Source organism: Polyodon spathula, chromosome 26, assembly GCF_017654505.1.
Source record: "Polyodon spathula isolate WHYD16114869_AA chromosome 26, ASM1765450v1, whole genome shotgun sequence".
NCBI lineage: Eukaryota > Metazoa > Chordata > Actinopteri > Acipenseriformes > Polyodontidae > Polyodon > Polyodon spathula.
This window is the reverse complement of record NC_054559.1, coordinates 14,932,508-14,945,797: the sequence shown is the minus strand read 5'-3', so window position 1 is coordinate 14,945,797 and position 13,290 is coordinate 14,932,508. Positions and strand designations below refer to the sequence as shown.

At 38.8% G+C, this 13,290-nt stretch overlaps 1 protein-coding gene across 3 annotated transcripts; it reads left to right on the top strand.

Moving 5' to 3' along the window:
- Nucleotides 1–5,176: 5,176 nt before the first annotated feature.
- Nucleotides 5,177–12,576, top strand: LOC121300564 (interleukin-21 receptor-like). 3 transcript variants are annotated; one of them, XM_041229143.1, is made up of 10 exons: nucleotides 5,194–5,275; nucleotides 6,148–6,210; nucleotides 7,290–7,420; nucleotides 7,813–7,933; nucleotides 8,280–8,482; nucleotides 8,830–8,984; nucleotides 9,269–9,431; nucleotides 9,641–9,752; nucleotides 10,228–10,312; nucleotides 10,519–12,576. In XM_041229143.1, exons 3-10 carry the CDS (start codon nucleotides 7,345–7,347, stop codon nucleotides 11,122–11,124), a joined length of 1,521 nt encoding a protein of 506 aa, XP_041085077.1. In that variant the 5' UTR covers nucleotides 5,194–5,275; nucleotides 6,148–6,210; nucleotides 7,290–7,344; the 3' UTR covers nucleotides 11,125–12,576. The 3 variants fall into 3 exon arrangements, with proteins under 3 accessions (XP_041085078.1, XP_041085076.1, XP_041085077.1); XM_041229144.1 differs by lacking the exon at nucleotides 6,148–6,210 and having other exon boundaries at nucleotides 5,177–5,275; nucleotides 7,816–7,933; XM_041229142.1 differs by lacking the exon at nucleotides 6,148–6,210 and having other exon boundaries at nucleotides 5,177–5,275.
- Nucleotides 12,577–13,290: the final 714 nt, after the last annotated feature.

Here is a 13,290-nt window from a genome sequence, read left to right as displayed (position 1 = left end):
CTAATCCATGAAAGGGCGGCAAGATTCTCTAGTTTTTTGAAGTACAGAGAATATCTGCTCTGGTGCTACAGTCGAAAACACCATTCGCACATTTTTGACTGGCTTCATGGCCCCTATGACAGAATGGTAGCAGCTGAGGTCATTTTAACTGTGTTAAGGTCTTCATGACAATTCCCAGATCTGGTGGCAGAAAAACCAAGTTTACCAGCAGGAGGAATGGTCTGATCAAGGTGAGAGCGGTGCGGTGTTTGAGTGGTATACGGGCAAGATTTTTCGATAGAAACACTTTTTTCTTTTTTGCTTACAAAATGCATATTTAGTCAATAGTTAATGAACACGATGCCCCCAAGGCTTAGCCGAGGGGATTGCATTGGACAGTGTGTATTGATTGTGTTACATTGTAGGCATCATTGATGGGGAAAAAAAAACAAAAAAAAACGCGTTGCCTCTCGTATCTATAACTGTTGATCCTCAAAGCAGGATGAGGAATAAATACTTTGTTTAAATTATTGACCATTTGTGAAATAGGTGTCAAATGTGCAGCTGTGAAACACGTTATAGGAAATATGCATTTTCACTTAGTGAAAAAAAGGCTTCTGGTTTATATTAGTTTAAAGAAAGTTTGCTTACCTCGGGTCTCGTGTTCCTGTTTAACTTAGGCCACTTGAACTGTCTTTGGTTTCAAAGCATGTCACTGGCTGCAAGGCATGTCAATCATTAGGAGAAGCAGTTGGTTGGTTAATTGCAGCAAATAGACAAAATGGCCAAGGAAGAGCAAGGCTACTAAGGTTTGCAAATAGAACTTAGTAGTAATTGTTATTTTTTTCAACCTAAAATATGTTTGCTGTAACATATACTTCTTTCAGAACTGCACATTTGACACCAATTAGAGCTCCTCAAACTGAAACGATAAGGCTATGCGTGAACTGGAACCTTTTTCTTTAATCTTTTATATACCTCAAGCTGGTTTCTGAAAGGTGGGTATTATTTATGCAATCGTGTGTCAGTGGGTGTGGTTGAGCGATTACAGATTCTTTCTGGTTGTTTAAGCATATGGTCTCTTATCTCTATAAACGACATCCTGTAAATAGATTTGACTTTGCCTTCTTGTCATCTTTTTTCATAGATGAAGAGTTTGCAAAACAACAGGGTACCAGCAAGGTCACAAAAACCCCTGCGACTGGACCAGTCTGGCGTTAATGTTTAGAAGAAAACACCTGCATTTTGTTATGTAAAAAAAAACATACCATTTCATTTAATAAGGAGATACAGCTTTGAGTGTAATTTCGTTAGTTGCCTTTTAGGGCGTTTGCCATCATTTTGAGTGGTTCTGGATTATAACCCTTTGCTTATCAAATCAGATCATTAGGCATGTGCATCTATTCTGTATTGAGGTCAGGTAACAACAAATCCATTCACTACTAATCAGACACTATTATCATTCCAAAAGCTCTGGCAGCAAGTGACATACACATTTAGACCATTTTACATTTGAATGTTTTTAATTGCAAAGACAACACTCCCAACCAGCACATGGAGCAACCTTTGCTTTCAGTACGACATCTTTGCTGTGATTCTGCAACAGCTTGAGTGATTATAACCCTAATCATCTTTACTGAGCTGCCAGCAGTGTTAGGGAGACAGGTAGCATGGGGAAATCCTGGTGAGCTGAGACTGTGAAGAGTCTTACAGCTTAGAGTAATGCCAACCATCATGTTCCGGTATTCTACAAAATTAAAACCGAAGTAACTTTGCTTTCTGGAAACGGAGCATTGCACATTCCAAAAAGCTATTGATTTGAAATAAAGATTATAGATGTTCGTCTGGCTCCTGTTCAGGGGAGGGCAGCCAGTGCTGCTCATGATAGGCCACCAAAGCATTGCTCTCCGGTTCAGAATCATGCTTGTTCTCATCAATGCACTGTCTACCCGGGCCATTGCATCGCCTAGCAACCAACCCACCGTCTCTGTTTAACTTTGGTTGGCATTTTATTTTTATGAGGATGGTGAAGGCAGTGCATTCTCACTTTCTCCAAAGTATTTCATTGCTCTGTGGGCCCTATTCACAATACTGCCTTCAAAATCAGTTTCAGTAACTTAAATGCATATTCATATTAATAAGAAAAAGAGTCCAGAACAGTTATTTGAATATCAAGATGTGTTTCGTTCCTCAAAACACTTTTCATATAACTTTACGAGTAGGGTCTTGTCTTACTGTGAAGTTTCTTGTTATTATTCTTTTTATTCTCAATTAGTCATCAATGTAACCCCCTTATCTACAAGGATCAGCACCTGTTAGCTTTTCTACTGTCTCTTTTCTAGTTCTTTGCTTTCCATTTCTTAGTCAGAAACTTCTCCACATGGTATATGGGGACAAATGGAAGACGTAAATGCATGGTAACCTCCTAGGAGATAGCGTGCACTGTCTGTGCCAAAATATCTTAATAAGGGATGTTCAAGGCACGTTTAACGAATGTTTGCATAGTCAAAACATATATTTCAATACCGACTAATTTGAGAAACAGTTTAGTATGAAATACTGTAGGTATTCACAACACCAATACTTGACAATGTTCCCACTGTGTAGCTTGTTATCTCCTCATTAACCGTTAGTTTGAGAGTTCAAAGTGATACACAAAAGGTTTAATAATATTTGAGGAAACTAAAGGCATATTAGCCTAGTGGTCACCATAGGAACTGGCATATTGTCTTTGTAAACATGAATGTGCGTTAGGGTTAGGGTTAGGGTTAGGGTTAGGGTTAGGGTTAGGGTTGGTGTTGTAGCATGTATGGGTAATGATGCTGCTGTTGCTGGAAAAGTTGCTATTGTAATAAATGAGGACTTGGAGCATCAAGTTCAGCAATTGCAATAATAATAATAATAATAATAATAATAATAATAATAATAATAATAATAATAATAATAATATTAGTGTACACATTATATATAATTAATCAATTTGCAATTAATAAGTTACAGAGTCATCTGTAGATTTTTTTTTCAGCATTTGAACATTTGCTCCACTTTGGGTGATGGGGAGCTGCCATCATTGAGGAAGAGGAGGAATGAGAGACTGCCATCCGTCTATTTGTAGACATATACACATATTTGGATAGTAAATTCAATATCATACCACAGTGTGCAGTATTAGCGTCGTATTAGATATTTATATATCAAACTTGTAGTCAAGTCCGTGTCCGAGTACCGAGTCCCAAGTGTTGAGTCTAAGCCATCGGGGTCTGAGTCTGAGTCCGAGTCACTATCATCTGAGTCTGAGTCTGAGTCACTATCATCTGAGTCTGAGTCACTATCATCTGAGTCTGAGTCCGAGTCCGAGTCTGAGTCATTATCATCTGAGTCTGAGTCCGAGTCACTATCATCTGAGTCTGAGTCACTATCATCTGAGTCTGAGTCCAAGTCCGAGTCTTAGTCATTATCATCTGAGTCTGTGTCCGAGTCTGATTCTGAGTCATCAGAGTCCGAGTCCGAGTCACTATCATCTGAGTCTGAGTCGGTACAATGTTTACCACCACACTGAAATACTGACAGTTTTCAGTATAGAGCCCATAGTGTGTTACCTTTGTTGCACGATCACCTCATAGGAGGATGCTACTTTCCCCATATAAAGCAATGGGGAAAAATGAAAACATTTTCAATTAAAAATATACCTATTATGTGACCAAAACTACATCAAATGTTTTTTTTTTTTTTTTTTTTTTTTTTTTTTTAGACGTTTTTGATAATTCCTCCATGAAAGGGTTACATATATCATGGTCTCTTCTTACAAGGTAACAAATCAAGTAAAATTACATGACACCTCCAAAGGAATTACACTGAGGTAGTTTTTTTTTTCAAACTGGTAAAACATGTGACTGTTAAAAAACGAGGCATCTGCTCTTGCTTCTTGCATAAGTGTGACCTTTTTGACAGTGTTTAATTAAAAAGCCAGCCTTCACACTGATGTTATCTGTACAATATTTTCGGGGAAATTGTTCAGAATCTGTTAGAGATTAACGTTTAAAGTGCTTTCAGCTAACGAAGTAAAACCCCCGAACCCTAACTAAAGTCCACTTCTATTCACTAGCAGGTGTACAACATGTATTTTAAAGGTAAAAGCACCGCTGCTATACTTAGTTGAAAAATATAAAAGTTAAAACTTAAGCATTAGCATAGTAAAAGCATAGCGAAGTGTAATAAAGCATAGTGATGAAGCATTGTCATTGTAACACCGAGTGTTTAACTTGAAAACATTTGTCACGCTTTTCAAACACGTCACTGGGTTTATAATTCTAAACGTGTTTAGGATTTAAACATCATGTGGTGTTTATTTTGTAAACTCTTGGACGTGTTTATGAGTTGTAACACTTTTTAAACATTCATACGCGTTTATAACCGGGCTGGTGTTTAAAATCTAAACATTAAACTTAGAAAAACACAGCATAGAGTAAACACATAACGCTTAACAATTATTTACAGTCCCAAATGACTAAACCTGATTGCGAACAAACACCGCAGTTTAGGGATAGAACGCTTGTATTTACTATGAACACGTGCCATTTAGATATTACACGCGTCACACGTACTTTGGTTTTACAGTGTTAAGCAAGGTAAAGTATAGCAAGGTAAAGCATATTAATAAACTCACACACACACACGCAAACACACGCAAACACGCACACACACTCACACACGCGCGCGCACACACGCACACACACACAGAGAGAGAGTAAATCCATTATCCATGTTAGGAGCAGGAGATATATACACACACACACACACACACACACACGTTTATAGGGGTAGTGACAAATTGAATATTTTTAAACATAAACATCTGAGAGATAAAAAAAATATATGTGTTAATAACATATGCGAACTATTTTGATTATAAACATACACTATGTGAAGCATTGCATTACAGCATTAGTGTTTTACAACTTAACCCTTACGCCTTATTCGGTGTACGTAAACCGGTGTATCATCATTCACCTCAGCTCTGCATTATGATCTTGCACTTAAATGGTGCAATAGGTTGGTGTTAGTGAACAAGGCTTTTCTTATTTTAAGTTGAATTGATACTTGTTTGACAGCTGAATGTATCGTTTGGGTGACGGCGCGCTCAATGAAACACCCATTCTCCTCCCATTTGTGGTTTTCTGTTGAAATGTCCTTCCTGAGCTTGTTCTTCCACGAGACAGAGCAGAGCCGGTCTATCGAGAAGCTGCTTCCCATGACAGTCGCTCATTTACGCGTGCTTCAGTATCAAAACAGCCAGGTAGGACATTCTGCACACTGTTTGAGCTGCGTTATCAATCAAAAAGCAAACATACCTTTAAACACACGAATAACGTGTTTATAACCTGCTGTATGCATGCCTCTGTAAAGTAACAAAAAGTAACATGTTAGAGTAATTTCATGTTTTTATTTATTTATTTATTTATTTATTTATTTGTTGTGTCTTTAGTAGTCTAGGCTATAGAGATACATATAATAGTACATATTATATTATATATACACTATCAAGTAATTCGCTTGATATACTTCATTCATCGCATTTGCAAATTGCATAAAAGATTGAATTGATAAACGGCGGGTTTTGACTCGTGGAGGTAGGGGTCGTTAGTTGCATACATTAAAAGATGTGCACTAATGTCATTTTGAGTTTTCGCAGCTGACTGAGTCAACAGTTCTTCTTGGGTCAGTCTAATACAAATGCAGATGAGAATATTTTAGTTTTTAAGTGATATAAACCAATAAAAACAACCATGTTTTAAAAAAACTGAACCTAATTAATTGAATTAAAGCAAAACTGGAAAGACTGTGCTGAGTTGTCTGGGATTTCCAGAGGCGTGACCTGTCTAATGATCATGTTACTTTCTCACAATTGCTTCAAACATGACTAAGCCTTTATTCGATTACACACCCAAATTGCTTTGCTGGAGAATCCTCGCAGCGACGCTTTAACTAAACTCTGTGCTGTAATGGAAAATGCAACTCAAGTGCATTTCGAACCTCTTTACCGAACTTAGTGAAACCTTGATGATCTGAACCCGGATTAGACACCTCTGTTACCCAAAGAACCCCTTGATAACCTGTCTTGTGTCCTGTGCTCTTCTGCCCTGCTGTCCTGGAATCTCTGGTATTTAGGGACAGTACAACCGCAGCAAGTTTACACACTCACCAGTCTGGCAAAGATTATGACTTCAGAGCGTAAGCATCAAGTTTGAGAAATATTTTGATTTATATCCGTTTTAAACTTTTACAGCCTTAAAGTTGGTTCATACTTCTGACTCAGACATCATTTCTAGTTGGAGTCTATTTTTTTAGCATCTTTTTAAATTAGACTCAGAGTCTTAAAACCTACAGATCCAGCGAGAGCAGAATGGCAGACTCTGTGGAGCACAGTTAACATGCCAGAAGCAATCGAACTAGGTTTGATTACAGTAAAAGAAAACAAAAGTATTTAAATAAATAAGAAACCCAATATAATAACATTAAGCAAATGTATGCGCAGTCCTAAGTTTAAATATTCAAGGTTGCATTTGCTGCCAAGCAGGTGCCTAATTAAAAATTAGCCTCTTGCATATCAATGTGTATATCAATGGAATAAAATAAAACTACAATTTATAAAAGAGACTGCTATATTGAAGTATCTGAATTAGCAATACAGTACATGTTATAACATACTTTAAAGTATAAACTGTAACCTTAGTTGAACTGATGTGTAAACCACCAGAAATATGGACCCACCCTGACCTTAAAATGTCATGTTCTCAACTCATACAGCACTGCACATGCAAGTCTGCAGTTTTGCCTTATCGGAGAATGAAGCACATCCTTCTATGTCTCAACCCTCCCATTAGTCACAAATTTACAGTCGGTGATAAATCAGAAGCATGGCATTTGCTTTGTTTCTATGTATGAAGTTTAATTATCAACAGCCACTTAGCTGCTTTTTAAATTGATTGCAAAGAGCAGTTATTGGTATGGGTAGGACAAGAGATTCATTTTACATTCATTTAGATAAAGTAACATTCATTTACTGAACGTTAAAGCAGTGCTGTGGTTTCTATACAGCTCTCAAATATGTCTTCTCTCTAAATACAGGTGGTACACCCCGGTGTAACCAAAAACCTGCCCCCACCCACCCAACAACACATTAGTAAGATGTTCCGCATTAAAACAAATGTGGTATTTCTTGCGGCTGCAGGTGACATACAGGTTAATGGCCCCACTCTGGTGCTCCAACTGGAGTAAATTATTTCTCTCTTCTGTCTTTTTTTTAACAGATTCCTTTTCCCAAACTCAGAGGCTTTGCTGTATCTCAACGGGCACCCCTCAAATATGTTGTTCAGTCAACATCTCCTTCTCTTCATGAGTTGTGTTGCCGGCTTTCCATCAGCGACAAAGAGATTAACAAGTAAGCGACAAATGAATGTTGCCCAATATAATATATAAAGGACTGCCTGTCAATAATAGTGTGTATCACAGTATAATAATGTGTGTGCGTGTATATCTCTAGGGAACGTACTTCAATATGTTAAAGGGCTCAGTATTTAATGTAGGCATATACTGCACAGTGCTCCCCCTTTATAAGACAGGACCATGGCCCCAGTTTGGCCCATAATGCCATTACACTAGCACTTTATTTCTGGTTATAAGGCAGAACCCAAATAGCACAGTATCATTACCATGGCTCCTAACTATAGCACTGCACAGGGGGGAGCTCTGTATGCCATTTCCATTCATGAATGGTTAAAAGCATGTCAGCTATCGTCTTGTGAACTGACCTCACTTTCCCTCCTCCCCCAGCAGAAAAACCCGACCTCACGTGTCTGAATAATTACGTGCAAACCGTGAGCTGTACTCTGACAGTCAACAAATGGAGGAACTCTGAAGAGGAGAATGCTACCATCATTCTAGAATTCAAACAGTAAGGGCTATTACAATTCAGTGAATGTATCTGTGCTCTTAAGGGGCGAGGGAGCAGTCTACATGCCTCAAACCTGCCCTGCTCTTTTGTTTAAAGGTTGAGCTACATCTTTGTTATCACTTTCCTCTGTTTGAATAGCTCATATAAAAAAAAAAGTCAACACGCTAATGTCAGATATGCTTCATTCAAGATGGAGTTTCATAGCACGGTAGTAATATATTTCTTCATATATTAATATGAACTCTTTTGTCCTTTTTGATGTGCAGTAATGTATTGTTATCAGATGTATGTTGCGCCTGTCTTCTCTCCAGTATTTGAAATCCTCTGTCTTTGTGTTCTAATACAGCTTGTTTCTAGATAACGATCCGTCTGTGCAATGCACTCTTGTGAAAGAAGCTGAAAGTTTTGACCGGGTAAGCTACAGCTGCTCACTGGACTTCAAGGATGAGATCATTAGCGAGGACAGATATGAAATCAGCCTTCGAAGACAATTCAACGGCACAATAGAAAAAACAGTGGCAGATACAGGATATAGACCATCACTGCACAGTAAGTAACAGGCTTTGTTGCCATGAATATAGTAAAGGACGGCGCTACGGAGGTGATTGAGTAACTAATCGCATTAATTTAGGATTAGGGTTAGAGTTTGTGTTAGAGAAGGAGGATTAGGGTTAAGGTTAGGGTTAGGGATAGAATAGTGACTCTAAAAACATTCCGAATTTGTGCAATGTCCTTTTATTCAATCATAAAACAAGTAAAATACGCGTTTGCCATAATATACGCATTTCTCCTATAGCAAAATATAAGACCAACAGAATGACGACAGTACGGGATCATGATGGTTTTTTATGTACCAGACCTAACAGCAGCCTTGACCCTCTGATTTGTGTTCACAGTTAACCCTCTTCGTCCGGTCAATCTGTCTGTCACCCTGAGCTCAGATCAGTATAACTTCACCTGGGACACAGGCTACCCTGATGATCATTACCTGGACGATCACCTGCAGTTTGAATTGTCATATAGAAAGAAAGAAGACGCATTGCACTCCGAGGTACTGTGTTTCTTGCTTTATAGTATTTAATCCTAGTATTTCATAACCTGATCAGTGATGTGGGACAGTGATGTGGGACAAATTAAATGAAAAAGAAGATGATCCAAAGTATCCCTTTATTATTTATATTTTGGTCGTCTATTTTATTTGTTTATTTATTTATTTTTATTACGCTGACATGATTTCATTCACAGCGATTTATATATAATTCTTTGAGTCGGTGTGCAAGGGTCTGTCTTTGTGATTTTCCGAAAATAATACCTGATTTGTGACTTGCCTTGCAGGAAAATGTATTGTCCCGTGCTAATTGCATGAGGTTTATAGATCTGAAAGCATCCTTTCTTGAAGCAGACACAGTCTACATTGCAAAAGTCCGCTCCGCACCCAACAATATCAGCTATATAGGACACTGGAGTGAGTGGAGCCAGCCGGTAGAGTGGAAGACAGGTACACACTATTCAATACACTTTCATCTCTTTTTGAAATAAGGAAACATAGTAAGAAGCATATTCTAATTTCGTTTTGAAAAGCGCGTCTAGTGACCAAGTGGCATAGGGGCGGAGTGTCAATGACTGTGTGTTTTGTAGACTAATGAAAGAGTTCAGTTTGTGGCCTACATTGAGGTTTATATCGTTTTCGTTGTATTATTTTAATAGGTGCCCCCGCAGAAAAGAAGTCAGATATTATAGTAATCGTCGGATTGATTGTCATACCTTTACTACTGGCAGCTGTCATACTGGTGTCTCTGTACTTCAATCTTCCAACAAGGTATTGTCTTTAAGCTTGTTTTTTTTTTTTTTTTAAATCAGTATGAATTAATGTTTACCATGGCCATATATGTATACACACACACACACAGAGTATATCCATTATGCATGTTAGGAGCAGTGTGGTCCTGTGGTTAAAGTACCACGAAGGTCACGGGCTCAAACCCCACCTATGCCACTGTGTGAGCCTGAGCAAGCCGCTTAACCTCCTTGTGCTCCGTCCTGCAGACAGGATGTTAAATCAATGCTCTATTGTAAGTGACTCTGCATATAATGTGCAGTTCACAGCCTGCCTCTGTAAAATGCTTTGCGGTGGTCCACTATGAAAGGCACTATAGCAAGATATTATACCTGTCTATGTATCTATTTTATAATGCTCGTGTTTGCGATGCATCAAACCACATCTGAACTGGATAGGAGGCAATAAATAAATGAAAAGGGAAACTTCAAAATAACTGTGCAATTCCATCTTGCAGGTTTAAATGTGTGCTCTTCACAAAGATACCAACACCAGAACCATTCTTCCAGCCTCTCTACAGCAACCACAAAGGGAATTTCCGGGTAGGGATATTTATATACTGGGTGTTTAATAATGCCACACTTAATTCATTAGTGCACGGATAACAACATGCCCACCACAGGGAGGTGCAGAGGGGCCATGGCCCCCGCACTTTTTGACAAAAGGGCCCCGCCTATTGCTTATGTGATATGTTAGGTAATCCTGCTGCCATTTAGCATTTTGTTTTGTTTTTCCTGTTCACTTGCAGAACTGGCTCAGTCATCAGAGGGATCCACTGAGGAAAGAAGAAGAGCTGAAAATTAACAGACTCACGCAGACCAAGCAGGCGAAGACTGAAGACAGCTTCTTCCTGTGCACTGAGGAAGAGGTCCTCAATCACATCACTTACGTCAAGCCTATCCACCGTGAGTGGAGCTGCTTTGCTAAGCACGGTAACAGTGCTGATTGCAAGGGGAGCCGAGATGTTGCGTCTGACATCGCGAGTAGCCCCCTCGCGGCACTGCCTAAGTCCTTACAGTTTAGCGCGCTCTCCTTGGATCCAGCAGGAGTCACCAACAGCGATTCCGGGTGTGACAATATGACAAGGAGTCCAGACAGCAGCTGGCAGCAAGCCACCTTCTCATTTGAGCTGCCCCCTGAACCAGAGAGCCTGTGCTACAGCGATGATTATTGCACGCTCTCTGACACCAACAACGGACTGATCCCCACCCAAATGATTTGGCAGGTGGTGAAGAGCACGCAGAGCCTGACTGGCAGCTGCCCCCTGGCTGCAGAGTCCGGAGATGACAACAGCGACCCGCATGATTCCCAGAACAAATACGACCCAAATACGATTCCTGCAGCGAATGTCTGACAGACTCCAGTTTCTCCCCTCACAGCTCTTTCCAGAAGGGTTCCTCTGCTCTGTAAAGGGTTATGTCAAGCATTTTGCATTGCTTTTAGCTTGTTTGCACCTCATATCCGATAGGGTGTACACTTTATATATGTCAGATTTGTGTTATTATTAAACTAACAGAGTCAAAAGACAAGTTATTCATTCCGGCAAGAAGCATCAGGTTTAGCATTACAGTAGTAAGACCAATCCAAATTAGAGAGCTTTGATTTTCCTAGCAGTGGTTATTGGGGGTAGTGTAACATATTGAAAATACCATTGTTGGCCGCGTTGTGGTTTCTTACTCAGTTCAAGATAATGGTTCACACACACCTCAAAAATTCCAGTTGTGATTTTCATACAGTTTTGTCACTTATTTAATTCAGTTGAATTTATGTTCACGCACTGGAGCACTGACGTGCATTCCATCGCTCTACCAGGGGGTTCCAAGTCTGTTCAGTCTTCATTGTATATATTCTTGATTGCTATGGGAGCTGCAGCTTGCTTTCCAGTGGGACTGTATTATGAAAGCTTAGAAAACAGCTGTTTTTCTGTATACATTGTGTGGTTCAAACCTTTATTAACTTTGTTGTAATTAACTGCTGCTAATTGTATATAGTATTTTAGTTTAGTTTGTGTTAGAAAAAAACAATGTCCTACAAAGAAGTAACATGTGAAACCATTGAAATATAACAGGATCTGTTTCGCAATCCTTTTTAACCTGTGTGAAACCTGAGTGCTAACTGGGAAGGTGTCAAGAGAAAGCCAGTTAGGACTCGATACGAGACTGACCCCTGGAGGGTAAAGCTGATATTGCTTTTAAGATAATAAACATTGTCAGCCTCTGTGACTAGCTGCTCAAGCTGAACAAGCTGTAACTAGCTGAAACCTGTGAAGCTTTTGTGCAGTGGTTAGAGCGCTGCCCAAAAAAAGAAATATAAAATGTACAGTACATGTAGTAAGTTGTACAGCCACTGTTTTAATTTACATTGCATTTGTAAATAGTGTTCCTGCTTTGGTTCCTTGTTGAAAACTTATAAACCAGAGCCAAGGTCTCAGCTGAAAGTCGTTCAACAGTGGCCCATATTTGACTTGAGGAGGTTTGGTCAAATTACTTGCTATGCCACCACTGGCCAGAAATGTTAGGTTTTTGCATTTTGTTTTATTATTTGTGTGACTCGCGTTCCATGTTTGTGTAGTTTGAACTGCTGCCGTTTAAATTTCCCACTACAAAAAAATGCCATATAACCTTGTGGGAAGCAATTCTTTTCTTTCACTATATGCGTTTATGTATGTTGCAACTGTTAAATATATGTTCCGCTCTTTGGTTACATTGCAGTATAATATTGGCCGTGCATCTATTTGCTGCTTTACGGTTCAGGTATTTTGCTGCTGTTCATAAATAAAAAATAAATACAAATAAATACTGAAATAAAGAATACTGTTAAAATCAACTTAAAATGTGATCCTCAAATTATTCACTCCTGTCTGTAACAGGCTGCACGTTTTATAGATGTGATAGACGGTACAAACACAACAGAGGGCCTCCTGGCACAGTGAGCAGGTTTAGGCATAATGCACCATCATCACAAATTGCTTTACAAGATACAAGACTAGGGTGTGGAAACTATCTATCAGCCACAAGGGCCAAGGAAGGAGTCAGTTGCTGAGCTGGGATTTGAACTGGGGAGCTCCTTGTTACAACACCATTGCTATAACCACTGGACCACACAGCCTCCTGATGAAATTCTGTGCTAGAAGCATTTGCTCACTATGGTTAGTGACCGATTAACATTTTCTTGGCAATCAATGGCACAAATTCTTAGGAAGTAAAAGTTTTTAAAAGTAATTAGTAATTTACTCATGTTTACTTAGTAATGAAAGAGATTTATGCCAAAGATGATTTCTAAGTCTTAGTAATGTTTGCTATTATTTTTCACTTATATTTATATTATGGTATTAGTAACAACAACGATAAAAAAAAAATTTAAAACAAATTATTCAAAAATAATTCCCACTGCTGTCATTTTTTCCCACTCTTGTTTTCGTTTCTATACTAACTAACCTTTAACTAAAAAAGAAACTGCATTTGCTAACATATTGCCGGTAAGCTGCTTGATGTTAACTAATTAACAGCTAAGAAAAAAA

Bases quoted from the DNA above. Each gene is read 5' to 3' on its own strand.
- LOC121300564 (XM_041229142.1), top strand. From the start codon at position 7,345: ATGTTGTTCAGTCAACATCTCCTTCTCTTCATGAGTTGTGTTGCCGGC. The intron at 9,432-9,640 runs GTACACACTATT...TTATTTTAATAG, and splicing joins GCCGGTAGAGTGGAAGACAG to GTGCCCCCGCAGAAAAGAAG. The intron at 9,753-10,227 runs GTATTGTCTTTA...TCCATCTTGCAG, and splicing joins TACTTCAATCTTCCAACAAG to GTTTAAATGTGTGCTCTTCA.